This window comes from Capsella rubella, unplaced genomic scaffold (assembly GCF_000375325.1).
Source record: "Capsella rubella cultivar Monte Gargano unplaced genomic scaffold, Caprub1_0 scaffold_6, whole genome shotgun sequence".
Classification (NCBI taxonomy): Eukaryota; Viridiplantae; Streptophyta; class Magnoliopsida; order Brassicales; family Brassicaceae; genus Capsella; species Capsella rubella.
The window spans coordinates 13,251,772-13,277,268 of record NW_006238918.1 but is presented as its reverse complement, the minus strand read 5'-3'; the positions used below and the strand labels follow the sequence as shown (position 1 = coordinate 13,277,268).

General features: G+C 35.6%; 3 protein-coding genes and 2 long non-coding RNA genes across 23 annotated transcripts; 2 read left to right on the top strand and 3 right to left on the bottom strand.

The window, feature by feature from the left end:
- Positions 1-404: 404 nt before the first annotated feature.
- LOC17881623 (subtilisin-like protease SBT3.6) lies at positions 405-8,055 on the top strand. 2 transcript variants are annotated; one of them, XM_023781672.1, is made up of 12 exons: positions 405-832; positions 1,361-3,197; positions 4,879-4,914; positions 5,018-5,109; positions 5,193-5,290; positions 5,392-5,547; positions 5,671-6,347; positions 6,436-6,524; positions 6,626-6,874; positions 6,960-7,074; positions 7,146-7,338; positions 7,418-8,055. In XM_023781672.1, exons 1-12 carry the CDS (start codon positions 405-407, stop codon positions 7,987-7,989), a joined length of 4,542 nt encoding a protein of 1,513 aa, XP_023637440.1. In that variant the 3' UTR covers positions 7,990-8,055. The 2 variants fall into 2 exon arrangements, with proteins under 2 accessions (XP_023637440.1, XP_006287107.2); XM_006287045.2 differs by lacking the exons at positions 405-832; positions 1,361-3,197 and adding an exon at positions 4,306-4,367.
- An 824-nt stretch (positions 8,056-8,879) lies between these two features.
- On the top strand, positions 8,880-12,059 carry LOC17881832 (subtilisin-like protease SBT3.8). 2 transcript variants are annotated; one of them, XM_023781141.1, is made up of 10 exons: positions 8,880-8,978; positions 9,048-9,139; positions 9,219-9,316; positions 9,468-9,623; positions 9,745-10,421; positions 10,521-10,609; positions 10,691-10,939; positions 11,010-11,124; positions 11,216-11,408; positions 11,485-12,059. In XM_023781141.1, exons 1-10 carry the CDS (start codon positions 8,880-8,882, stop codon positions 12,054-12,056), a joined length of 2,340 nt encoding a protein of 779 aa, XP_023636909.1. In that variant the 3' UTR covers positions 12,057-12,059. The 2 variants fall into 2 exon arrangements, with proteins under 2 accessions (XP_023636909.1, XP_023636910.1); XM_023781142.1 differs by having other exon boundaries at positions 8,935-8,993; positions 9,044-9,139.
- LOC111830090 lies at positions 10,833-11,540 on the bottom strand. Its single transcript, XR_002833359.1, has 3 exons — positions 11,456-11,540; positions 11,015-11,375; positions 10,833-10,921 (listed from the first exon to the last, which is right to left on the bottom strand). It is a non-coding gene; the product is annotated as an uncharacterized LOC111830090 (long non-coding RNA).
- Positions 12,060-13,237: 1,178 nt separating the features above from the next.
- On the bottom strand, positions 13,238-19,644 carry LOC17882582. Of its 16 annotated transcripts, none has more exons than XR_002833492.1 (18): positions 19,522-19,644; positions 19,375-19,437; positions 19,188-19,268; positions 18,681-18,733; positions 18,471-18,527; positions 18,238-18,334; positions 17,391-17,476; positions 16,284-17,046; positions 16,032-16,103; positions 15,822-15,911; positions 15,639-15,733; positions 14,815-15,550; positions 14,624-14,716; positions 14,441-14,547; positions 14,216-14,356; positions 13,980-14,049; positions 13,862-13,898; positions 13,238-13,763 (listed from the first exon to the last, which is right to left on the bottom strand). It is a non-coding gene; the product is annotated as an uncharacterized LOC17882582 (long non-coding RNA). The 16 variants fall into 16 exon arrangements; XR_002833495.1 differs by lacking the exon at positions 13,238-13,763 and having other exon boundaries at positions 13,796-13,898; positions 14,815-14,878; positions 15,478-15,550; XR_002833501.1 differs by lacking the exon at positions 13,238-13,763 and having other exon boundaries at positions 13,796-13,898; positions 16,284-16,357; positions 16,443-17,046.
- Positions 19,645-21,575: 1,931 nt separating this feature from the next.
- On the bottom strand, positions 21,576-24,694 carry LOC17881662 (subtilisin-like protease SBT3.10). Of its 2 annotated transcripts, XM_023780813.1 has the most exons (12): positions 24,611-24,694; positions 24,433-24,524; positions 24,233-24,330; positions 23,989-24,144; positions 23,494-23,906; positions 23,401-23,461; positions 23,242-23,369; positions 23,036-23,106; positions 22,715-22,951; positions 22,524-22,638; positions 22,237-22,429; positions 21,576-22,147 (listed from the first exon to the last, which is right to left on the bottom strand). In XM_023780813.1, exons 1-12 carry the CDS (start codon positions 24,692-24,694, stop codon positions 21,576-21,578), a joined length of 2,220 nt encoding a protein of 739 aa, XP_023636581.1. The 2 variants fall into 2 exon arrangements, with proteins under 2 accessions (XP_023636581.1, XP_023636580.1); XM_023780812.1 differs by having other exon boundaries at positions 23,242-23,906.
- Positions 24,695-25,497: the final 803 nt, after the last annotated feature.

Here is a 25,497-nt window from a genome sequence, read left to right as displayed (position 1 = left end):
TTAATTTCATATTTCTTAAAAAGTTTTTGTTGTTGTAATGAAAACTGTATAATTTTCTTACTTTTTCGAAGGTACATTAATGTTATATTTTGTTCTTTCTTACTGTTTGGTTGAATTTGTTTTTTTTTTTTTTAAATATCTACTGCATTTTATTTTATAAGTAAAAATTTGAATTCGTTTAGCTAACATTATTGACCTTTATTATATTTCTCTTAAAACACTAATATCATTCAACTGTTTTGGAAAGAAAAATAACAATTTAAACTTGATTGTGCATAGTAACAAAGGACACAAAGAGCAGTATGTTTTTAATGTCTGCGACCCAACTAAAAATTCAATGCTAACAAAAAAGAAAAAGTAAACATCTCTCTCAGTACTCAGATCATTTCTTTCAACACAGCTCAATGGATATTGATTTGGAGTCGGAGCTCTTGTCACTCATTACTCAACTATTATTCGAAACCAATTTAGATTGTGAGCATTTTTATTCCATGGCAGCATCAGTCATTACTCAGATAATCTCTTTAGTCACCACAATGGATTTGCATTCACAGCCAAAGCCAGAGTCCGAGATCATTCCACTCATTACTCAAACTATCTCTGTCTTTAACTCTATGGATTTCGATTCTCAGCTGAAGCAGCTAGCGGAGTTCATATCAACCTTTTCTCGGAAAATATCTCTCGGTACCAACTCTATTCATTCAGATTTAAGCAATAAGCTGGATTTAGAACTCGTGGCACTCTGTGAAAAGATAGTGACTATCGAACCGGAGCCGGAACTCATGTCCCTCATCTATAAAATATTCTCTGTAGTCATTTCTTTGAACTCGAAGTTGGGGAAGTTTATTTCCTTATGTCCTGTGGTACAAGTAAGATTGGGAAAACGTCAAAGAAAATTTCATGTGTGTGAAGAAGTGTCGACGAACCGTTTTGGCAAGTGGGGGTGTATCGGTGGAGAGTGGATGAAACTCAATATTATAGGAGAAGAGGTTACTTATTTTTGCTGCAAGGGTTGCAAAGGCAAGAACCATGGAGAATATAAAAAGGCTTTAGTTGAGGTCAAACACTATCTTCATCGAAAACATTCTCTCCAGCTTGTCTTGTTGGTTGAGGGCAGCGAAACCAGGGATTGCTATTGTTGTGATGAGTATCTTGAAGATGTATTTTATTATTGCGCGTCTTGCGATTTTGCTATGAATATGGCTTGTGTGAAGAGACCATCGGGCCATCGGAATGTCAAAGGTATGGAATTGGACTCGGAGCTCAATTTACTCATTACTAAACTATTAACTATCCCATGGATTGTTGGGACAAACATATGGGATTCAGATATGGATTCTAAAGCCATATCACTCATTACTCAAATAAAGACTTTGGTAAGCTCCATGGACTTGGATTCACAGCCAAAGCCGGAGTCGAAGCTCATGTCACTCATTACTCAAACAATCTCCCTGGTAAGCTCAATGGATTTGAATTCTCAGCCAGAGTTGTTGTCGAAGCTCATACTAGTCCTAAAAAGCTCTATGGATTCAGAATCTATTACGGAGCTGAAGTCATTATTACCTAAGACATTAAGTCTTGAGCCGGAACCAGAGCTTATCTCCTTCATTCATCAAATAATCTCATGTATTATCTCTAAGCCGAGAAACTTGAAGGATCTTGTTTGCTTGTGCCCTCAAGTACAAGTAAGCTTTGAAAATGGAAAATTTTCTGCGAGTGAAACGAGTATGTCTAGTAACAATGTAAAGTGGGAATGTCTCCCTGGAAATTGGATGACATACGAATTCCCAGGAGAAGATGGTAGCCATTTTCGCTGCTTAGGTTGCAATGGCAAGAATCATGGTGAATATAAGAAGGCTCCAGTTGAGATCAAACATCATCTTCATCGAAAACATTCTCTCCAGCTAGGCTCGTTGAGAGAAAACGTCGGCATTACTAGGCAATGCTATTGTTGTGATAGATATCTCGACTCCACATTCTATTGTTGCTTGTCTTGCGATTTTGCTATGAATATGGCTTGTGTGAAGAAACCGGCAGTCTTATATATAGACCGTGAAAGGTGGCATGAACATACTCTTGCTCTGTTTCCAAGGCATGCTTCCTTAACTTGCAACCTATGTGCTTTGGCTGATGCAAGCTCCCCTATCTACATGTGCCCACCTTGTGACTTTGTTGCCCATCTAAGATGTATCAACTTACCTCGTGTCATAAGGATATCACGCCATCACCATCGTATCTCTTTTACCCCTTCTTTTGACCAAGAAGATTTGTTTTGTGGCGTTTGTCGCAAAAAGATTGATAATGATTACGGGGGATACTTTTGCATCAAAAAAGGTTGTTTGTATGCAGTTCATTCAAGATGTGCCACACAAGGAAATGTATGGGACTGTAAAGAACTTGAGGGAGAGCCGGACGAGGATATTGAAGAGGTTGAGCCATTTGTCAAGATAAGCGATGGAATCATAAAACATTTCAGTCATGAAGAACATCATTTGAGACTTGATGATAACTCATATCGAGATTACGACGAGAACAAGGAGTGTGGAGCATGTATCACGCCAATCTATTTCGGTAATTTTTATTCCAGTATGCAATGTGACTTCATACTCCACCAAGAATGTGCAAATCTTTCTCTAAAAATATATCACCCTATACATCCACATCTACTCACTCAACGATATTTCCGTAGAGTGGATGAATCTTTTGTATGTGAAGCTTGTTTCCGGTACTGCGTAGCGGGTTTCTTCTATGAGTGTGTCAAAGGAGACTGTAACTTCCGTCTACACGTGCAGTGCGCAAAAATCTCCGAGCCATTAGTCCATGGAAGTCATAGGCATCCGTTGTTCCTAACATCAAAACCAAAGGAGCGAAGAGTTTGTTCGGTTTGCGAAGATGCTGAACATGACACATTCAACTGCATTATTTCTGACTGTGACTTTGCTTTGTGTTTTAAATGTGCTACTTTACCTGAAAAGGTGAGGTATAAGCATGATAATCACACGCTCACTCTTTCTTATGGGGATGGAACAAGTACCATGACGTATTGGTGCGAAGTTTGCGAGGAAAAAGTAGATCCCAAACGAAGGTTTTATGTGTGTGATGAGTACTGTTGTGTCACCTTACACATTGAGTGTTTGCTTGGCCGGGACTTATACATGAAGCGTGGTTCGTACTATCTTGGCGAATTCGATGAAAAGGTCTGTGTTCTGCGCAACAACTATGATATGGATCGATATTTCTGCTCTTTTTGTGATAAGTATTGTCCATACAAAATAGCTTTTGAATGGTGTGATGAATCAGTGTTTTGTTCCTTAGATTGCATGCGTGGTTCACGGAAGTTATAAAGTAGCTTTGATATGTGACACTCATGGTTTGTATTTTGTTGTATTTGATCTCGAGTATTTTTATGAGTATTTTGCTTTCTGAAACAAGAACGAGAACACTGTCCTTTGAGTTTTTGATTACAATAGTAATGAACATGTGTTGTTGAAACGATCTTCTATATAATCACAAAGGTAGAGTAACTTTGAATGATAATATTTGCAGGCGTGACATTTGTAGAGGTAAAAAAGTTTGGGATTGTTTCCTTTCCTAAAGAGTTTGTTTAACAGTCATATTGATTTGCTTATCTATATTTGTATGTTCTATATTTAGGCATGACTAAATTCTAACCGTAACCGGACCGTTCCTCATTCGTAATTGGACCGTTCATTACTGTAACCGTTAACCGTAAAGACAAATCAGTCACGGTTATAAAAAAAAATATTAACTGTAACCATTATCAACTGTAACCGTATCAATCCGCATAATTAATCATACGGTTAACTGCATAATTAACCGTACGATGAAACCTATAAAAATAATTATTTTACCAAAACAATGTTTTAAATGATTTAATGTGTCAATTAGTAAATCTAATGCACACCACTACTCATTTTTACTAATAAAATAAAAAATAATTTAATTTAATTATTTGTAAGTTCATAACCATTAAGTTATTTATTTGTAGGTGTGTTTGATTAATCAAAAATAATTTACTTAATTACTTTAATAATATTGAATCATATAACTACATATATTTCATATTGTAAAATAAATATGATTTGATATGGTAAGAAAATATAGTTATGGTTTTAACCGTAACCGAAGTTCTCTATATTGATGTGTGTCTGAACAGTTCAATAATAATGAAGCCCATTATCAGTTTAAGAAGCCCAAACCCAATAAGCGATTCTTTCATGTCTCAAGAGTTTCTCGAATCGTCTCTGTTTATGAAAACGGAAGTTTCCGATTACGAAGTGTACTATATCTCCGGCGCTGACATTCATCGGCCACCACCACCGTAATCCCACGAAAACTCAGTTTAGGTACCGACCCTTTAAATTTTTAAACTTTGACCAAATCACACATGAGACTTGTTCTTAGTAAACAACAATGGAACATACCAAGTAGTGCTCTGAATTAGCCAAAGAACCAATCTTTTTTAATCGTGGTGCAGACCAAAGAAGCTACTTTAATCATTAATCATACCTAAGGGTGGTTTACTTGTTCTGGTTAATCACCCATCTCATTATCTCTGTTGATTTGTGTTTTTGCTTCATACATTTGCAATAAACTATGCTTTTGTTGACTAAGCACACACCCAGCTTGTATATTCTTTAGATCTTTTTTTGTGTGTTAATTAAAAACTGTGATGTTACTTAGGAACGATTCCAAAAGATGGAAACTTTCATGGGCAAGCACGTCTTTAGGAGATATCTATATACATGTTTTATTTTCTCCTTCAGTAGAAATTTAGAATATGTGATTGCAATGAGGAATTACAGAACATCAATTGTTGTGGTGGTACTGAGTTTGGTAATATTTCTCAATGTGCAGAGAAGCTTTGTGGCACAAGCCATTGTTGAGAGGAAGGTAGTTGAGAATTATTATGAAAGGTTGGTTCTTTTCATCAGACAACTTAAAAGAGAGATTAACATAGTCTGGTGGTTCTGTTTTTGATAATCAATGATAATAGGTTCATATAGTGTATTTGGGTGAGAAGCAGCATGATGATCCTGAGTTTGTCACGGAATCTCACCATCAAATGCTGTGGTCACTTCTTGGAAGGTATGTAAAGAGTAGCTTCTCTTTCTCAACGCCTTAAACATTTACTCAGATTTCTTTGTTTGTTTGTTTGTTCAATGTTACAGTAAAGAAGATGCCCATGAGTCATTGGTGTATAGTTACCGACATGGCTTCTCAGGTTTTGCGGCAAAACTTACCAAGTCCCAAGCCAAGAAAATAGCAGGTACTCATTCTTATTCTCACATTTGTCTAGGCATTTTAAGAATCAAGCCTGTCTGTCTGTACTTTTTTTTTTTTTTCATTGCTAATGCTATTTGGCAATAGATGTACCGGAAGTTGTTCATGTAATACCGGATAGTTTCTATAAGCTGAAAACAACTCGGACTTGGGATTACTTAGGCCTTTCAGCTGCCAATCCAAAGAATCTTCTAAATGAAACTAATATGGGAGCACAAAGTATCATTGGTGTCATCGACACAGGTATGAGTGTTTATTTGTAGATTTCTTCTCTATTTTTATAGTGTACATTTCGTAAGTCTCGTATTGGTTTTGTGATTGTTGTTCTTAATGTCTCTATGACTAAGATGTTCTCTTTGATTGCAGGAGTATGGCCTGAGTCTGAAGTATTTAACGACCATGGGATTGGGCCGGTGCCAAGCCACTGGAAAGGAGGATGTGAATCAGGAGAAGCTTTCAACTCCTCTCACTGTAACAAAAAGCTCATAGGAGCCAAGTATTTCATCAATGGTTTTCTATCTGAAAACGAAAGTTTCAACTCCACAGAATCACTTGATTTCATTTCTCCTAGAGACCTTGATGGTCATGGCACACATGTTTCCACCATTGCGGGCGGCTCATACGTGCCCAACATAAGCTACAAGGGCCTAGCTGAAGGGACAGTGAGAGGTGGGGCATCTCGTGCGCGTATAGCTATGTACAAGGTTTGTTGGTATCTGGATGATGAAGACATTACGAGTTGTTCATCTGCTGACATCTTAAAAGCTATGGACGAGGCTATGCATGATGGTGTTGATGTTCTGTCAATCTCTCTAGGCTCTGACGTTCCTATGTATGGTGAAACTGATATTCGCGATGGGATAACTACTGGAGCATTTCATGCAGTCTTAAAGGGTATAACTGTTGTATGTGCCGGTGGTAACTCTGGCCCTGAGGCTCAGACCGTAACAAACACAGCTCCTTGGATTGTGACTGTGGCTGCAACTACTCTTGACCGGTCCTTTGCCACACCTATTACACTTGGGAATAATAAAGTGATATTGGTAACAACAAAATATACGCCATATTTATTTTTTCTCCTCTGATTAGATGTTTTAGTGTCTTAGTTTGAGTTGGCTTACTATATTGTAGGGGCAAGCAATGTATACAGGTCCAGAAGTTGGCTTCACTAGCTTGGTTTACCCAGAGAACCCAGGGAATAGCAACGCAAATTTTTCTGGGTAATGTTAAATTTCTAGTTTCTTAGTAGGACCTATCTTCACTGAATCTTGCAGTATGAAGAAGATCAGTTCTCTGACTCGTCATGGTTCTTGTAATGCAGTACTTGTGAGGAACTATCCGTTAATTCTAATCTTACAATGGTGGGGAAAGTCGTGTTGTGTTTCACACCATCACCCTACAGTGCTTCTGCATCAAGTGCTGCACGTTCAGTGAAGAAAGCCGGTGGGCTCGGTGTAATCATCGCAAGACAGCCAGGCTACGCTATCCGACCGTGTCCTGATGATTTCCCTTGTGTTGCTGTTGATTGGGAGCTCGGAACTGATATACTTCTATACATACGGTCCAGCGGGTATGAAAATATACCTTCACCTCTTAGAATTGTAAGAAAGTAAACCAACATATGGTGAAATCTGAAACTATATTGTGGTTTGCAGATTGCCTGTTGTGAAGATAAAAACCTCTAGAACACTCATCGGACAACCAGTGGGTACAAAGGTGGCAACGTTCTCATCAAGAGGACCTAATTCGATTGCAGCTGCGATCCTCAAAGTATGCTAGAATCATTACATGCTCCTTTTTCTCTTTCAAGCAGTCGTATTTATACTAACGTTGTAATGCAGCCTGATATAGCAGCACCGGGAGTGAGCATATTGGCGGCTACAACCACCAATACCACTTTCAACGACCAAGGATTCATTATGATGTCAGGAACATCAATGGCGACTCCTGCAATTTCAGGAGTTGTTGCACTTCTGAAAGCTCTGCACCGCGATTGGTCTCCTGCAGCCATTAGATCAGCCATTGTCACTACAGGTTTGTTTCCTCTTCATCCAATCTATCAAGTTACCTCTGCAAGAACATTCTTATCTCGGTAAGCATTTATTTTCAACAGCTTGGAGAACAGATCCATTTGGAGAGCAGATATTTGCTGAAGGGTCACCTCGGAAGCTAGCTGATCCGTTCGATTATGGTGGCGGTCTTGTGAATCCAGAGAAAGCAGCAAAACCAGGTCTTGTATATGACTTGGGCCTCGAAGACTATGTTCTCTACATGTGCTCTGCTGGTTACAACGAGTCATCGATCTCTCAGCTTGTCGGAAAAGCAACAATCTGTTCTAATCCCAAACTATCTATTCTTGATTTCAACTTGCCTTCCATCACAATCCCAAACCTGAAAGACGAAGTGACTCTCACTAGAACCCTCACTAACGTTGGACCACTCGACTCAGTCTATAGAGTAGTGGTTGAGCCACCGTTGGGTTTTCAAGTGACCGTGGAGCCAAAGACACTAGTATTCAACTCTCAGACCAAAAGGGTCTCCTTTAAAGTCAGAATCTCAACCACACACAAAATCAACACAGGTTACTACTTTGGAAGCTTGACTTGGAGTGACTCTGTGCATAACGTTACAATTCATGTCTCTGTAAGAACGCAGATTCTGCAGAACTATTACGATGAAAACTGAACCTATAATAAAGTCTAACCATTTGTGAGCTCTCCTAATGTATATTACAAGTTACACGTTTACACATTTTAAAAGCTCTCCTAATGTATTCTTTGAAAATTATAAATACCATCTCGTAGCTTTGTACTATCATACAAGATACACATGGATCTATCCCTTCAAGGCAAAGCTACTTGGTTAAAACTGACTTAAATCACCATTCTGAAACTGATGATTGTTGCAGAGAGCTCTCTGAAATCAATTATGACTATTTTTTATTACAAGAGACTTTTTCTGATATCTGTAGTCTTGTAGAGCTAATACAGCATGGAGCATACTAAGTAAAAGCTCTAAAACTCGCAAAAGAATCTGCCTTTTTGTTTTTATTAACAACGCGTTTCTTTGGTCAAAACGCATACTAATTCTAGCATATGCTTAAAACTTTACACCTCAAGTTTAATTTTTTGAGCATGGTCACTTGAGTTTAACAGTGAAGTGCATATACCAAGTGAAGTTTCATCATTGTCTTGTTGATCAATGTGTTCATACCATCCATTGCTTGCTATATTTTACAATTACTTGGTTTATATATGTCATCAGTATGACAGTATCTTAATTTCTGTTGTTGCATTGTTATGTTCTTGATTTTATCATTTGCCATAAACTAGACTTTAGTTGACTAAGCAACACCGTTTGATATATTCTTTAGATTCTATGTGTGGGTTTTATATTCTAACTATGATGAAACTTAGGAGATTCAAACAAGCAAAAGTCAGAACTATTCTAAGTATTGGAAACATTCTTTGGTCAAACTCGTTTTGAGTAGACATCTATATATATGCTTCATCTTCCTCAATATATAGTACACTACAAGTATATTAAATCTTATTGACAAACCTTTTCTTCTCGAAATGAATAGTTGCAGAACCGTAATCTTTGTGGTACTAAGTCTGGTAATAGCTCTGAATGAGCAGAGATCTTTCGTGGCACAAGCCGGTTCTGAGAGCAAGGTACTCGACAATTATATAATGCTAAATCTTTTAGCCACTTGACTAACAAAGTTGTTACTGTTTCAACAGGTTCATATAGTGTATTTAGGTGAGAAGCAGCATGATGATCGCGAGTCTGTCACAGAATCTCATCATCAGATGTTATGGTCACTTCTTGGAAGGTATGTCAGAAAAATTTATCCTCTTTAAGTTAAATAATGTCTCAAAATATTACTTACTTTAGTGTGTTCCATGTTACAGTAAAGAGGATGTCCATAACTCTATGGTGCATAGTTACCGACATGGCTTCTCAGGTTTTGCAGCCAAGCTTACCAAGTCCCAAGCCAAGAAGATAGCAGGTACATAGTTCCCAAGTCTTTTCTTTTCTTGTCTTTCAAGAATTTCAAGAAAACAGACACATTAGGCTTTTTTTTTACATGTCATCTTCATCAGTCTCAACAAAGTCATATGATAATTTTTTCTGTTGGTTATGATGCTCTTTGATAACAGATCTACCTGAAGTTGTTCATGTCACCCCGGATAGTTTCTACGAACTAGCAACAACTCGAACATGGGACTACTTAGGCCTTTCGGCCGCTACTCCGAAAAATCTTCTAAATGATACTAATATGGGTGAGGAAGTTATCATCGGCATTGTAGACTCAGGTATATATGAGTTTAGTATATCTATGCATACATTTCTTGCTAAACTGCAGGTAATTTAATATATCTTGTTACTTTTGATTCATTTATCTTAGCATCTAAATCAATATTTTTGAGGTTGCAGGAGTTTGGCCAGAATCAGAAGTCTTTAATGACAATGGGATTGGACCAGTACCAAGCCACTGGAAAGGAGACTGTGAATCAGGAGAGATGTTCAATGCCTCTCACTGCAACAAAAAGCTTATAGGAGCCAAATACTTCATCAATGGTTTTCTTGCAACACATAAAACCTTCAACTCCACAGAATCACTTGACTTTATTTCCCCTAGAGACAATAGCGGCCATGGCACACATGTGGCCACCATAGCAGGTGGTTCATACGTCCCCAATACAAGCTACAAGGGCTTAGCTGGAGGGACTGTGAGAGGTGGAGCAATACGTGCTCGTATAGCAATGTACAAAGCTTGTTGGTATCTTGATGATTTAGACATAAATACTTGTTCATCTGCTGACCTCTTGAAAGCTATGGACGAAGCTATGCATGATGGTGTTGATGTTTTGTCTTTGTCTATCGGCTATCGTCTTCCTTACTACCCCGAAACTGATGTCCGCGCTGCGATAGCAACTGGAGCATTCCATGCCGTTTTAAAAGGTATAACAGTTGTTTGTTCAGGTGGTAACTCTGGACCAGCAGCTCAGACTGTAGGAAACACGGCTCCTTGGATTTTGACAGTGGCTGCAACGACTTTAGACCGGTCCTTTCCCACGCCTATCATACTTGGGAACAATAAAGCAATATTGGTATATACACAATATATGTTTCTACTCATATTTGATATTTTTGCAACATAATTTTTTTATGATATGTGTCTTATTGTGAGGTTGGCCATTATATTGCAGGGTCAAGCAATGTACACCGGTCCAGAACTTGGCTTCACTAGCTTGGTTTACCCGGAGAATCCAGGGAATAGCAACGAAAGTTTTTTCGGGTAAGATGAAAGTCTTTTAGTATTTACCAAATCTTTCTATACGAAAGACATCAATTTTTGTGACATTTAAACTCTTTGCAGTACATGTGAGCTTCTCTTCTTCAATTCTAATCGTACAATGGCGGGGAAAGTCGTGTTGTGCTTCACTACATCAACACGTTACACTACTGTATCAAGCGCCGTGTCATATGTCAAGAAAGCAGGTGGTCTTGGCTTAATTGTTGCAAGAAACCCCGGAGACAATCTTTCACCATGTGTAGATGACTTCCCTTGTGTTTCTGTTGACTACGAGCTCGGGACAAATATACTTTTCTACATACGGTCCACAGGGTATGCAAATATGAACTATGAGAAGAAGATGATACATAATGCTGTATTTTAATGTACTTGTAATTTTCAGATCACCTGTTGTGAAGATACAACCTTCTAAAACACTTGTTGGACAACCAGTGAGTACAAAGGTTGCAGACTTCTCATCCAGAGGTCCTAATTCGATCGAGCCTTCGATACTAAAAGTATGTTAGAATCCTTTCTTGTTCTGTTTTTCAGACCGGTTACACTATCTTGCCTCAAGTTGTTTATAATCATATGAATGTTGTAATGCAGCCGGATATAGCAGCACCAGGAGTGAGCATATTAGCGGCTACAACCACAAACAGAACTTTCAACGACAAAGGATTCATTATGTTGTCTGGAACATCAATGGCTGCTCCTGTAATTTCAGGAGTTGTTGCACTTCTGAAAGCTAGACACCGTGATTGGTCTCCTGCCGCCATTAGATCAGCCATTGTCACAACAGGTTCTTGCCTTCTCATTAAATCTAACTAGGACAAAATATGAATGTACTAATCTTGATAAGAGTCTTTACTCTGCAGCTTGGAGAACAGATCCATTTGGAGAGCAGATTTTTGCGGAAGGGTCACCTCGTAAGCTAGCTGATCCGTTTGACTATGGTGGAGGTCTTGTTAATCCAGAGAAAGCTGCAAAACCAGGTCTTGTCTATGACTTGGGACTCAAAGACTATGTTCTCTACATGTGTTCTGCTGGTTACAACGAGTCATCGATCGCTCAGCTTGTCGGAAAAGTAACAGTTTGTTCCAATCCAAAACCATCTGTTCTTGATTTCAACTTGCCTTCCATCACAATCCCAAACCTTAAAGATGAAGTCATTCTCACCAGAACTCTCACTAACGTTGGACCACTCAACTCAGTCTATAAAGTAGTGGTTGAGCCACCGTCAGGCATTCAAGTGACCGTGACACCAGAGACGCTAGTGTTTAACTCTACAACCAAAACTGTCTCTTTCAAAGTGAGAGTCTCGACCAAACACAAAATCAACACAGGTTATTACTTTGGAAGCTTGACGTGGAGTGACTCTATACATAATGTCACCATCCCTCTCTCTGTGAGAACTCAACTTCTTCAGAACTATTACGACGAAAACTGAAACTATAAGAAAGACTAACCATTCGTGAAATTTTACTAATACTGTATACTTTGTATGTATCAAAGTATTAAACTCTTATGTAACGTTGATTAAATAATGCTGAAGTTTCGACTTTGTATTCTTATCGATCTCCAAATTTCCTCCAAACCCTACCTTTTTTATTTTACTAATACTCTGTATACTTGTATATATTAAAGTATTGAACTGTATGTAACGTTGATTAAATAATGTTCATTCTCCAAAGATTCTTAATTCAAACACATATTATCAACTTCATCACCAAGATTTTCGAGTTCAATAGTAAAGGGCATATTATGTTTCTTGCCTAACACGCAGCTCGTCTTCATGGTTTTGCTCCAAGGTTTGAGTTTGTAATTGTAATTTATCTTGCTCTTCAGAAGACAGATAATATCAGTGCTACTGCAGTCTGCAGTCTGCAGTTTCGCAGAAATATATGGGAAAACTTGAGCAATATTTTATGGGATAATATGAGTGCTAATTTAACCTTTTACCAAAAAAAAAAAAAACTTGAGCAATTTACATATGACATGTATTATTATTAAAACTGTATTTTATCATATAAAAATTATTGTAAACTTCTAAACCCCTTTTTTAAATCCTTTAAAAAACCATTTTTAAATCCTTGTAAATGCCTTTAAAAACACTTGTAAATCATTTTAAAAATCTTTGTAATTTTTTTAAACCCTTTGAAAATCTATTAAAAACCCTTGTAAACTTTTTAAAACCCGTTATAACTTCTAAAACCTTTTAAAAACTATTGTAAATCTTTTAAAAACAATTCAAAAAACCTTTGTAGGCTTATAAAATCATTTAAAAACCATTACAAATCTTTTAAAAAACCATTTAAAAACCCTTGTAAATCCCTTTAAAACCCCTTGTAAATCCTTTAAAAGACCTTTAAAATCTTTGTAAACCCTTTTAAACAAATTTGGCGGATTTTTTTTTTCAAAAAAGAGTCCACCCTATTAAATGAAAAAATAATTGGTAGTAAAAAAATATTAAAAAAAGAAACAATTATGTACATCTCTTCATAAAATAATTTGTATTTGCATAGATTTATCTTTTATAATTTAAATGATATATTTATATTTAAATAAAAATATTAAATGCGCGGGTTATAAATCTAGTAATTCAAAATGACATAGATATACTTTAGAAACTGAAGAAAAATAGCACGGTAACAATTGATAACAATAAAATATTACAAGAATGGAGATTTCTAAACAAGAACAGAGTCACAATTATACAAGTCTTCGATACTAAAAAAAACATAAGCAAAAAAATCTAAATTGAAACTGTTACAAGGGGAATCAAACTCTATGTGATCGTGGCGTCGTCATGTTTACGTGGTCATGAAAGGAGTTTATGTGATTATGTGATCGTGAAGTTGTGAAAATTATGTGGTCATGAAATTGTGGAATTTATGTGATCGTGAAATTGTGGAGGATCGTGAAGTTGTGGAGTGTATGTGATCGTGAAATTGTGGAATTTATGTGATCGTGAAGTAGATGAGTTTATTTCTGCATTTTTTTTAATTGAATTTGTGTATTTCCTTTTTCTTTATTACTTTTTGTAGTTTTGGCTGTGTTTTGTGTTTTTGTGTTAAGTTTACCGTAACTCAGTTACGTCATCCAAGAGTCACTTCTTCTCGACTACACCAAATGATCTTCAAATTCGATGCTGATCCTACAAGAAAATAGAACACTGTTATACTTTGAGCAGAGTTGTTTTTCAAAAATATAAAGTTTATACAATCAAATTATTAGCCAAGAAATACAACATACTACACTCAGACGAGATGAGGTTGCTTCTCACCTAAACCTGGACAAAGTAATGCAAAAGGTTCAAACGACAGATAAATCCATTGAAATCCATGAAACATACAATGAAATCAAATTTTACCTTAGCAAGGAAATGCTTGAATCTTCCATATCCACGAAACTTTTAATTTTTTCAGTGATATCTTTAAGTCCTAAAATAGAGATTTAATCAAAGTATTATGTCAGAGTTAGTAAACACTAGAACTTTAACCTGGACCAATTTTCAAACGACAGATAAATTTCACATGAAACCTATGACGATTATAGGTGGGGAGAACAAAAAAAAATATATTAAAGAAACATGGTACCGTGATTTACCTTAACAGAACATAACGAAAAAAATGCTTGGCTTTCCTATATTCACAAGCCTTGTAGCGTTGTAAGTTGCTATGGCCACGATAGCGCAGTATCTAACAAACAAATCTAAGTTCGGGTAATGCACCGTCAAACGAACTCTGCCTGCAAAACATTTTACACTTTAGCAATCACAAAACAATGTCAAAACTGATCTGATTTTAGTTTATCTTCAAGGTTCCGACCTACCAAATTCTCTTTTAGAGCTCACTTGATTGACGTTTTTTGTAATGCTACAGATTTCACTAAATGTTTTCCCAGACGCAGAAGTGGTCTTGAATAAGCTCCTGAATACACTAGGAAAGTAAATATACTCATTGTTCTTTCAGCATTAGTTCTGACTTTTACTAACAGTTTTAGTTATGTACTTACTTATTTCTTTCCCTTGGCATGATGCATATGCGTATCATAACTATTGGCACAACGATTCTGTTCCCATCCCCGAATGAACGTGAGTGACAATTCCTATGTTCAGCCACATTGGCCACAGAAGATATTAACAAGCTTCTGAAAATGGTAGCAACACAGAATTACTTAAAAAGATGTTTGACTAAAAAATGTACCTCGGTGCAAGTCCTCACTACCATTGTTCTTTTCTTCTCTCATTCCTCTTGAGTTTTTTGAATTCTGCAAAATAAATGTAGGCATAGAAGAGAATAGAAGATAATATTTGGATCGCCTGATGTATATGACGATTCTGAACCAGTTGTCTTAAAACTGAGTTGTCTTGGTAGAATTCCAAGAGACTGGAGTGTAACTGAGCCAAATACAATCATATCCAATGTGTTGCAGAGGAATCAAAGTAGCAAACTCTATGTGAACGTGAAGAAGTGGGTTAATGTGAACGTGGAGTTAATGTGAATGTGGAGTTTATGTGAACGTGGAGTTTATGTGAACGTGGAGTTTGTGTGACGGTGGAGTTTGTGTGACGGTGAAGTTGTGGAAATCGTTTTTGCATTTTTGTATTTTTTTGTGCGTGCTTTAAGAAGTTTTTGTTTTGGTTGTGTTTAACGTTTTCGTGCGTTAGTGTTTTTCTTGTTTTGATTGTCAGAAGCTTTTTGGCTATGTTTTTTATGAGAGAGGGCGATACCATAACCTCAGTTTCTTCATCAAAGCTAGTGACAATTCCTATGTTCAGCCACATTGGCCACAAAAGATATTAACAAGCTTCTGAAAATGGTAGCAACACAGTTTTACTTAAAAAGATGTTTGACAAGAAAATGTACCTCAGTGCAAGTCCTCACTAGCCATTGTTCTTTTCCTAAGAGATCTTGAGACATACCCAATCAAGCTATTTTCCTGTGACAAAAATAAATGTTAGAAAAATTCATTATCATGTCTGTCAGTATAGACTCAAATGAAAAGCGCCTCTATGTGCTCAACTTACCAGAACTTTAAATATTCTACATTAACCATAAACTGTGAAGATTTATGATCCATTAACCTCGTAGATTTATGATTTGAAAAATCCCTGGGAAAAAACTGCACACCACTCCTATACTTAATGTTAATAGATAAGTGGAAAGTGGAAAATATACTAAAGAAACATGGTACTGTGAAATCAAATTACCTTATCAAGAACTGAAAAAATGCTCAGCCCTCCCATATTCACAAGACTTCTAATATGTCATTGACATCATTAAATGTTGTTAGTCCGAAACTGGAGATTCAATCAAAACAATGTTATACGACACTAAACACTAGAAAACAGTCTTTATTATCTTTGGCCAATATTCTAAGAAATTTCTATACCAAGTACAACTCGTTCAAAAATGCTTACCTTATACAAGCCTCTTTAGGCTTTACCAACTCCTTAATTTATACATTGCCATGCTCACACGAAGTTATATTCCTGAAAGTTACACATCAATAATGAACAAGAGGAAACAATCTACATCAAACAGATGGAAGCCACACTACTTAATTTGAGAAAACAGACAAGAAAACACTAACATTCTCTGAATAAATGGAAGATTATAACTGAACCTCTGAATACTTAGAATATACACTGAAGTAGTTTACAAAAACTCACATTGATTAAGATTTAGCATGATTAACTTATCATTCATGAACATCTGAAACTTATCCTCTCTTCTTATTGAAAAGCTGGTTTCAAGTAGAAATAAGTTAATACAAGCTACAGAAAAAGTATATATTTAAAAGATCATGAAACCTAAGATAACAAAGTTACAGAATTCTCCCTGTCGACAGTTGGTTGCTTGCTCAACTCACATTAGATTGACAAGTAAGGCATTGTTGGAAGCTACTAGTAATAGCAAAGCTTAATCTTCTCTAGTCCACCTTATCTATTTCTCTTGAAATCAATGACCTTTATTAGTAAGTCACACAAACAGAATAACATAGAGCAAATAAAATACAAACGTTTTGTTCATCCACACTTGAAACAGAGAGGAAAGTAACAAGCTTATGTGAAACGTGGAGTTAATGTGAATGTGGAGTTTATGTGAACGTGGTGTTTATGTGAACGTGGAGTTTATGTGAACGTGGAGTTTATGTGAACGTGGAGTTTGTGTGACCTTGGAGTTTGTGTGACGGTGAAGTTGTGGAATTCGTTTTTGCATTTTTGTATTTTCTTTGTGCGTGTTTTATGAAGTTTTTGTTTTGGTTGTGTTACGTTTTCGTGCGTTAGTTTTTTTTCATGTTTTGATTGTAAGAAGCTTTCTGGCTATGATTTTTATGAGAGAGGGCGATACCGTAACCTCAGTTTCTTCTTCAAAGCGTCCCTTTTTCTTGACTGTACTAAGTCACCTTCAAATTCTTTGCAGCTCCTTAGTCTGTAAACAAAACATTTGTGATGTATTTGAGCAGAGTAAAATTTACGAGAAACCAATAATATACTCAGACGAGGTTGCTTCTAATTCACACTATATATATACTCAGAAGAGATATTTCAAGAATAAAGTTTAAAAGTTTCTAATCTGATCCTTTAGCATAATCAAGTTTTGCTGACTATTGAAATGGAGATAACACAAACATCAATTAAAGAACACTAAAGGTATCATCTCTTTTTCACTTCTACCACACACTCAGCCACCCAAATGTAGTTATTTCCTAAGCATTGGCCAAGTTTTGGTAATATCAAGTCTTAGAACTATCGGTGTTTCTAATAAAATATTACCTATCAAGCTCTTTTTGAACAACTCTCTTTTATCTTCTCTGCTGCGATAGGCTGATCAGAAAGCTTTATGATGTTTTCCTGCAACTCTGCAAGTATACAAGAAGAGATCGTAATTGAGCCACGAAACAGCTTTAAGAGTTGTGAATTAGCAAAAAAGTGACTACGAAGCTGAGCCATAGAACTCAACAACCAAACTTATACTGTATCGGGCTTTACTAGGCACACATGATATGATGATAATTAAGACAAATCATCACAACACAGCTCTTAAAATCGTCAAGATTTTCAGAAATTCAAAGAAACAAGTCATCAAATCAAACATAAATGTAACCAGTTTTTTCCTAAAACCTAACAACTATAGTACAAACCATTGATGATTTCCATGAAGATGTTTCCAAATCCAAACAAATAAGATCATAACAATTTCATAGTCTTTGCTTCTGTCAAGATAAACATTTGGGATACAATCTATTTCCAAAAAGCTATCCAGTTCTTTTATATGAATGGCTCAGGGTTAGAATGCTCACAATTATCATTGACCAAATACACACAAGAGACAGAATATGCAAGCAAGGGATGGCGCAAACAGATTAGATGATAAACACATCTGGTCATGGATAATAATAAAAGAGAGATCTTTCCAAATCCCTTAGTAAATGACTGCCCAAATCTACCAAAGCTACAGCAGATTTCTGCCAATTTGGGACTTATCTGAGCTTTCTTAATGTATCAAAATATTATGAATGAGCAAAAGGTGAAAGAGATGTATTACTACACAGGATGTTTATCTCTATCAAGGTGCTTAGCACACTTAGATATACCACTAGTAGCAAACCAATAAGATTACCTTGCCATCATACTCTCTGCGAGAAAGAACCTCAGGTGCAATATATATATGCAGGAGTTCCAACAGTTGATTTGGGCCTAGAGTGCAACAGTGAGGACTACAAAATAAGAAAAACAGCTCACATGAAAGTGACAAGGTCCCTCGCAAATGGAAGGAAAGAGAAATAAAAAAGGAGCTAGTTACAAGAAAAGAAATTAAGAAATCAAGTGCGTGCTATGGGATAGATGCCAGACCTTGGAAGAACCATCCAAGAGGGAATTTTCAAGCTTCAGATCTCTGTGGCAAATTTTCTGTGACAATAATGGAAATAACGTGAGTACAGAACACATAGAGCTACCATAGAATATTTTTAAATCTGTGTAAGCCATCCATTTTCATTCCCTTATAGAGCTACCATAGAATATTTTTAAATCTGTGTAAGCCATCCATTTTCATTCCCTTACCATAGGTGGCAATAGCTGACTCCTGATATAAGCTACTGGAAAAAGTATCTTGCCTGAAAAAACAAAGATGTGCACAAAAAAGCTATCATAATCCGAGAAGCTGCTCCAAACTAATTACAAACACATATTCCTCTTTCCTCCTCTCAGCTAATCTCAGACCACATACAACTCTAAAAATTGATCATTTTAGTACACCATCATGGCTAAACATGATTATATTAGGATGACGAAGTGATCTATAATTAATAATCTCTCTCGCTACGTTCTCATCAATCTATTATTAATTCACCAGAAACAAAACAAAAGGTTCAAGATTAAGTAAATACTCAAAATAGTTGATCTAAGACGACAGAGTATGCAATTAACCTTATTGCCAATGCCACACTCGATGTACTTTTCCATTTTTTTTCTTTTTACTCGCAACGAAATCAAAACAAAAACCCTAATTTTCACAACACAAACCCAGAAAAGAAAACAAAATCAGAAGAATCAGAAGAGAGTTTATACCTACAAAATTTTGTGCGTAATCAGAAGAGTTTGTGAAAACGATTTGAAGCGATCTCGGCCCCCAGATTCAATTACACGCCTCTGTTATAGAACTAAAAATCGCTAAGATTTTCAGACATTTAACGAAACAAGTCATCAAATCAAACAGCCCAACAACACGCTAATCAAATAAGAAGAGGATTTATACCTGAAGGATTTGTAAAAACGATTTGAAGCGATCAAAACCCAGATTCAATCACACGACTCTGCTCTGGAATAATCGAGTTTTTCAAGTAAATTGACATGTGCGATGAATCAAAGCACCAGAATCAAAATCGATAAGCTTCAGAGTTACCTGATTAATCATCGTAATCTTAATCGCCGGCGGGATTTTCATCACTCTGTGATCGATCTTCATCGCTCGATTGATTCTATTTCTGAAATCGCAGAGGTGCTTCGGTTTGATTCGTTGATGAAAAAAATGAATAATTGCGTTGAAAAAGGAATAAAAAAAAAAGATTTGTATTTGTAGTGGTTAGGCTGATTAATACGTAATTACGAAAACGCCCTCGTGTGTTCCGTTGGATTTAAAATTTAAAACGAGATTTTCCCCCCTAAACTGAGTTTTATTCTGTCCGTTAAAACTATTTGAATATGGAACTAAACCGTGTTAGTGTTGCATTTTCTGGTTTGTTTTTTAAACCGAAAATTTTAAAATTGAATGAGCAATGGTCTTAAATACTAAATAACAACTAGGATTTACCTCGTGGTACACCACGGGTCCATAATTTAATATATTTCTTTGTTTGATCATTTTCGTAGTTGATTTATATAATTTAGTTTTGTATATGTTTATTTAATTTAATTTAATATAATTTTATAAATTTGTATTATAAGTAAATTCATAGATATATGTGGTAAACATGCAGTACATCGAGACAATTTTGTTGTAAATAAAAAATTATATTTTAACTTAACCCGTAAAAGATTTTAAATATAGACAACCCGCAGAAAAATATAATCATATTTATGTAAACTAAAACTCGTTCAATCATATTATGTCCAATATTATTATATTTTAAATATTTGTAGAGTTAAAATATTAGTAATACTTTTAATTTTTGTAGAGTTTAAATATTTTTCATTATTTTAATATTCTATAAAAATTAAATAAAATATCAGAATTTTCAGCTTTTTAAAGTTTTAATATTTATCACCCTTTAAACTTGTTAAAAAATTAAAATTTATAATATTCTGAAACTTTTTAAAATTTTTAGTTTCCTTAAATAAAGAACCGGATTAAGCTAATAAAAGTTTTAATTTGGATACTTGAGAAATCAAACTTCATGCTCATTTGTAGTTGTAAACATATTAATCTTATTTATAAAGGTTTTGAACTATTATCTAAAATTTTATATCTTATGTATACGTTGTACATATATTCTTTTCTTTATTGATTGAGTTAACTACGTCCATTTTCAAAAATTTAAATTGCAAAATGTGTGGAAAAAAATTTGTATTTTTATTATAAACATATTTTATGTAATAATATAAATTTAAAACACATAAGATTATATAAATTTATTGGAGAGAGATTCGGTTTATTAGAGAGGGATTTTAGGAAATTGTTTTATGTAATAAATATTTGGTTTCCAATTTTGGGATTTGCTTGTGATTTAATTACAAAATTTACTTTAAAGTTTTGTTATTTATTCAAATGGCAAGAGTTTAATTATGCAAATATTACAAAATAAAAGGTTATAAGCCAAAATAGATTTTAGTACAAAATGTACTTCAAAAATGTTAAGATAGATAGGAATAAAGCAATTAGATAATAATAGTTATAGTATTTAAATATCAAAAAAAATTGCAACGTTCTTACCCATCTTCATCATATTATTTATTAAACTACTAAATAGCAATATGAAAAAAAGCAATTAGATAGTATTATATTTTATTATCATGTTCACTTTTGAAATTAGTTTTTCAATAATGCTTTGATTAATTTTTTTAATTATTTATTAAAAATAGTATTAATTTTATACAATTTAATATTTATTTATTAGTATAAGAATTAATTAGACCTTAGGTAAATTTTTATTTAGATGGTTTTTTAGTTATTAAATTAATATTCATAATTATTTAGATGGGTTTGTTTTGGTTGAATAAAATTAAAATTCATTCAAAAAAAATAAAGAATATCAGTCGATAAAAGTGTTATACCCAAAAAAAAATAAAGAATATCAGTCGATAAAAGTGTTTTAAGAAGATTCTACTTAGTATATTATTCATCAGTTTGATGCTTTACATAATCTTCAATACATTAATATAACAATTTAGATATTATAGTATTATTCATCAGCATGATGCTTTACAGTTTCCTTAAGAAATCTGAGTTTTTGGCTTAAATCAGTTTTCGTCAAAGTATCGTTGCAAGATCTGTGTTCTTACAGATATTGGGATGGCTACATTGTGTATATTATCAGTCCAAGCCAAGCTTCCAAAGTAGTAACCAGTGTTTACTTTGTGCGTAGTCGAGACCCGAACAGTATAAGATAGCTTTGTAGTTGTAGAGTCGAACACTAGTTCCGTTGGCGTAACAGCCACGTTAACTCCCGTTGGAGGATCAATTACAACCTTGTATACTGAGTTAACAGGTCCAACGTTAGTGACGGTTCTTGTGAAAGTGACTTCGTCTCTAAGATTTGGGATTGTGATTGAAGGCAAGTTGAGATCAAGAACAGAAGGCTTGGGGTTAGGACAAACAGTTGTTTTCCCGAGGACTCGGGAAATGGATATGTCGCTGTAATCAACCGAGCATAAGTACAAGATGTAGTCATTTGTGTTCATGTCGTATATGAGACCTGGTTTTACAGCTTTCTCTGCATTTATGAGTCCTCCTCCGTAATCAAACGGATCTGCTAGCTTGCGGCTTGACCCGTCTGCGAAAATCGGCTCTCCTGATGGATCGGTTTTCCAAGCTGCAGTGCAAAAATGTGTTCCCAGAGATCAATAGGTTTTTATTAATCTCTTATTAGTCAATCTAAAAAGTATTGAAGATTATAAGAACCTGTAGTGACAATAGCTGATTTAATAGCAGCAGGAGACCAATCAGGGTGTAATGACTTGAGGAGCACTACAACTCCTGAAACAACAGGAGTAGCCATAGATGTCCCTGACATCATAGCAAATCCTCCGTCACTTAAAGAGCTATTTGGAGAAATAGCTGCTAGTATGTTCACACCAGGTGCTGCTATATCCGGCTGCCATAACAGAGTAGCGGTTACAAAAACAGAGAAGCGGTTACGAAACAGAGGATCTTAAGAGGTTAGAATTGTATGAAATGGTCTGATGTACCTTAAGAATCGCTGGAGAAACCGAATTAGGTCCCCTTGATGAGAAAGTTGCTACCTTTGTCGCCACGGATCGTCCAATAAGCGTTCTTGAAGCCTGTATATTTACAATGGGAGATCTACAAAATAACAAAAACTCAATAAGTTCAGTCAAATGTGTTGGTTAAAGAGATTGTGATCATTTTGGAAATATACCTTGTGGAGCGTATATAGAACAAAATGTCGGTCCCGAGCTCAAAGTCTACGGAAACATATGGAAAGGCACGAGTTGGAGTAAGCAAGTGGGTCGGATTTCTTGCCATGATTAACCCGAGGCCACCGGCGTTTCTTACTGCGGTTAGAGCAGCATTTGATGGTTCATTTGCTGTGAAACACAACACAACTTTTCCTTCCATTGCACTGCTGGGATTAGCAGAGAGCTTCTCGCAGTCACTGCAAGTTAATAGCCATATCATATCCAATAACATATTGTACAATCAAATGATCAAAAACATGAAATATGTAATTCAATGTTACCCGGAAAGTGGTCTCTCTGGGTAAGTAAGACCAACGAAACCGAGTTCTGGACCGGCAAAGATTGCTTGACCCTACATTAACCAAAGAGGAATTTTTCAGTACAAGGATTCAGAACTACAGAAATCTATAGAAACTATGGACATCTATATACATCTATAGAAATTCTTAGTTTGTATATATTAAAAAAAAAAACAGAACATATGTACCAGTATTGTTATATTGTTTCCAAGTGTTATGGCTGTGGGAAAGGAACGGTCTTGAGTGGTTGCAGCCACTGTCAAGATCCAAGGAGCTACGTTACAAATGGTCTGAGCCGTAGGACCAGCATTACCAGCTGCGGCTACGACAGGAATCCCCTTTGCGACCGCATGGAATGCTCCCACAGAGGCCAACGACCTCATATCTGTTTCTGGAAATAAAGGAACACTAGTTTGCAAAGACAGTGACAAAATATCAACACCGTCATGAATAGCTTCATCTATTGCTTTTAAGACATCAGCTCCTGAACACCCTCTTTGAATCCAGCATGCCTTATAAATAGCTATATGAACACCGGGAGCACCGCCTCTTGCAGTTCCTCGTCCAAGGCCTAAGTAGTTTACATTTGGAAGAAAAGAACCACCAATGGTCGAGGCAACATGAGTGCCATGACCTTCAAAGTCTCTTGGGGAAAGGTAGTCAGGATTCACTGTTTTGTTCAAGACTCCAAAGTCAGCAACATTGGCATCAATAAAATATTTGGCTCCTATCAGCTTTTTGTTGCAATGAACTGAGCCGTTGAAGATTTCTCCGGATTCGCAGCCGCCTTTCCAACGGCTTGGTATAGGTCCATAGCCTTTGTCATTGAACATTTCAGACTCTGGCCACACTCCTGTATATATCCATATTTAATGCTTTCTATCAGTAACCATGTTGTTACATGAATTATAAAAACCTTTTGTACATGAACATACCTGTGTCGATGACTCCAACGATAACTTGGGACCCCATGTTGGCCTTTTGTAGAAGACTATTTGAATTGGCCGGAGATATTCCCAAGTATTCCCAAGTTCTTGTTGTTGTCATTTCGTATAATGTATTTGGGATCACTTGCACTACTTCAGGTAGTTCTGTTCTCAAGGAAGGTCAATGATTTGTTAATAACTACTTGGATTAAGTCAAGTCAAACAACATAGAAGAGTTCAACTCTACAAGTACCAGAAATTTGCTGGGCTTGTGACTCTGTGAGCTTGGCAGCGAAGCCTGAGAAGCCATGTCGATAACTGTATACTATTGAATCATGGGCATCCTTTTTGCTGTAACATGAAAAACCAAGAAAGTAAACTATCTGCGATCTTTTTGACATATTATCATGTATGTCTCCCTAAAGTTCCTATGTAGAAGGTACTAAAACATACCTTCCAAGAATAGGCCACAACATCTGATGGTGAGACTCAGTGACAGAGTCAGGATTGTCATGTTCCTTCTCTCCCAAGTAAACTACATAAACCTATTTGATCACAAGACAAAAAAGTTCAGTTCTAGATATGGTTATGTTGCATGATGAAGAGAGATCTTTTCATAAATACCAATTACCTTGGTCTCGGCAACGACGAAACTGGTCTGCACATTCAAAACTATAACCAGAAATAAAGCCAAGATAGTAATGGTTTTGCCCATTCTCTCTTGAAAGGAGAAAGAGAGATATATGATTCAATGTTTATATGGTTATCAATGAAGCAAAAGCCTTTATATAAGCTTATATTATTTTCGAGGACTATGTCTACGAGGAGGTAAGCGTTGTGTTAAGGTTTCAATATTGGCATGGTTCATTTTAAAATCTATGTATTATTTCCAACACTGGATTTTCAATTTTAAGCAGCTCTGAATTGTTCTCTAATGAGATTGATAAAATAAGAACACTAGAGTTGTATCTAAGTTAAATTAGTTCAAATATTGAATTTAAAAATATTAAGCAATTTTGAATAATTCTCTACTGGAATTATAGACTGACTAAGTTAAGAACACCAGAATAGATTCTTGGCAAAATTACTTCAAATATTGAAATTTAAAATATCAACTCTGATTGTTAGAAATTGATATTTTTTTTGGAAAATGACTATAAACGTATCCTACCTATATTAGAATTGGTCAGATTATGAACACTAGACTAGTTTCTTTGCTAAATTACTTTATACATTATATGGAAATTGCCTTTCGAGGAAGATGTGATTATTTACCATATAGTTTTGGTTTTGATTTGGGTTTATGAAATTTTTAAAGTTTTAAAAATTTCAAGGAAAAAAAATACATTAAAGCTATATTACTTAACATTCGAATAAATCTCTATATTACTCCATTACAATTTTATTGGATTTTAAGAGTTAAGTTTGATCATATATATTTACCATTGAAGTAGTGTTTTGGCTAAACTTCTTTGTAATACCGACATGTAAATATCAAGCAACTCTGAATAGTTCTCT

Coding starts and splice junctions, on each gene's coding strand:
- LOC17881623 (XM_023781672.1), top strand. CDS start 405: ATGGATATTGATTTGGAGTCGGAGCTCTTGTCACTCATTACTCAACTA. Junction 833..1,360: donor GTCATTTCTTTGAACTCGAA/GTTGGGGAAGTT, acceptor ATCACTCATTAC/TCAAATAAAGACTTTGGTAA. Junction 6,875..6,959: donor CTATACATACGGTCCAGCGG/GTATGAAAATAT, acceptor TGTGGTTTGCAG/ATTGCCTGTTGTGAAGATAA.
- LOC17881832 (XM_023781141.1), top strand. CDS start 8,880: ATGAATAGTTGCAGAACCGTAATCTTTGTGGTACTAAGTCTGGTAATA. Junction 9,140..9,218: donor TTATGGTCACTTCTTGGAAG/GTATGTCAGAAA, acceptor TCCATGTTACAG/TAAAGAGGATGTCCATAACT. Junction 10,422..10,520: donor GGAACAATAAAGCAATATTG/GTATATACACAA, acceptor ATTATATTGCAG/GGTCAAGCAATGTACACCGG.
- LOC17881662 (XM_023780812.1), bottom strand. CDS start 24,694: ATGGGCAAAACCATTACTATCTTGGCTTTATTTCTGGTTATAGTTTTG. Junction 24,331..24,432: donor TTGTGGCCTATTCTTGGAAG/GTATGTTTTAGT, acceptor TTCATGTTACAG/CAAAAAGGATGCCCATGATT. Junction 23,907..23,988: donor CGTTGGAGTCATCGACACAG/GTATGTTCATGT, acceptor GGATATATACAG/GAGTGTGGCCAGAGTCTGAA.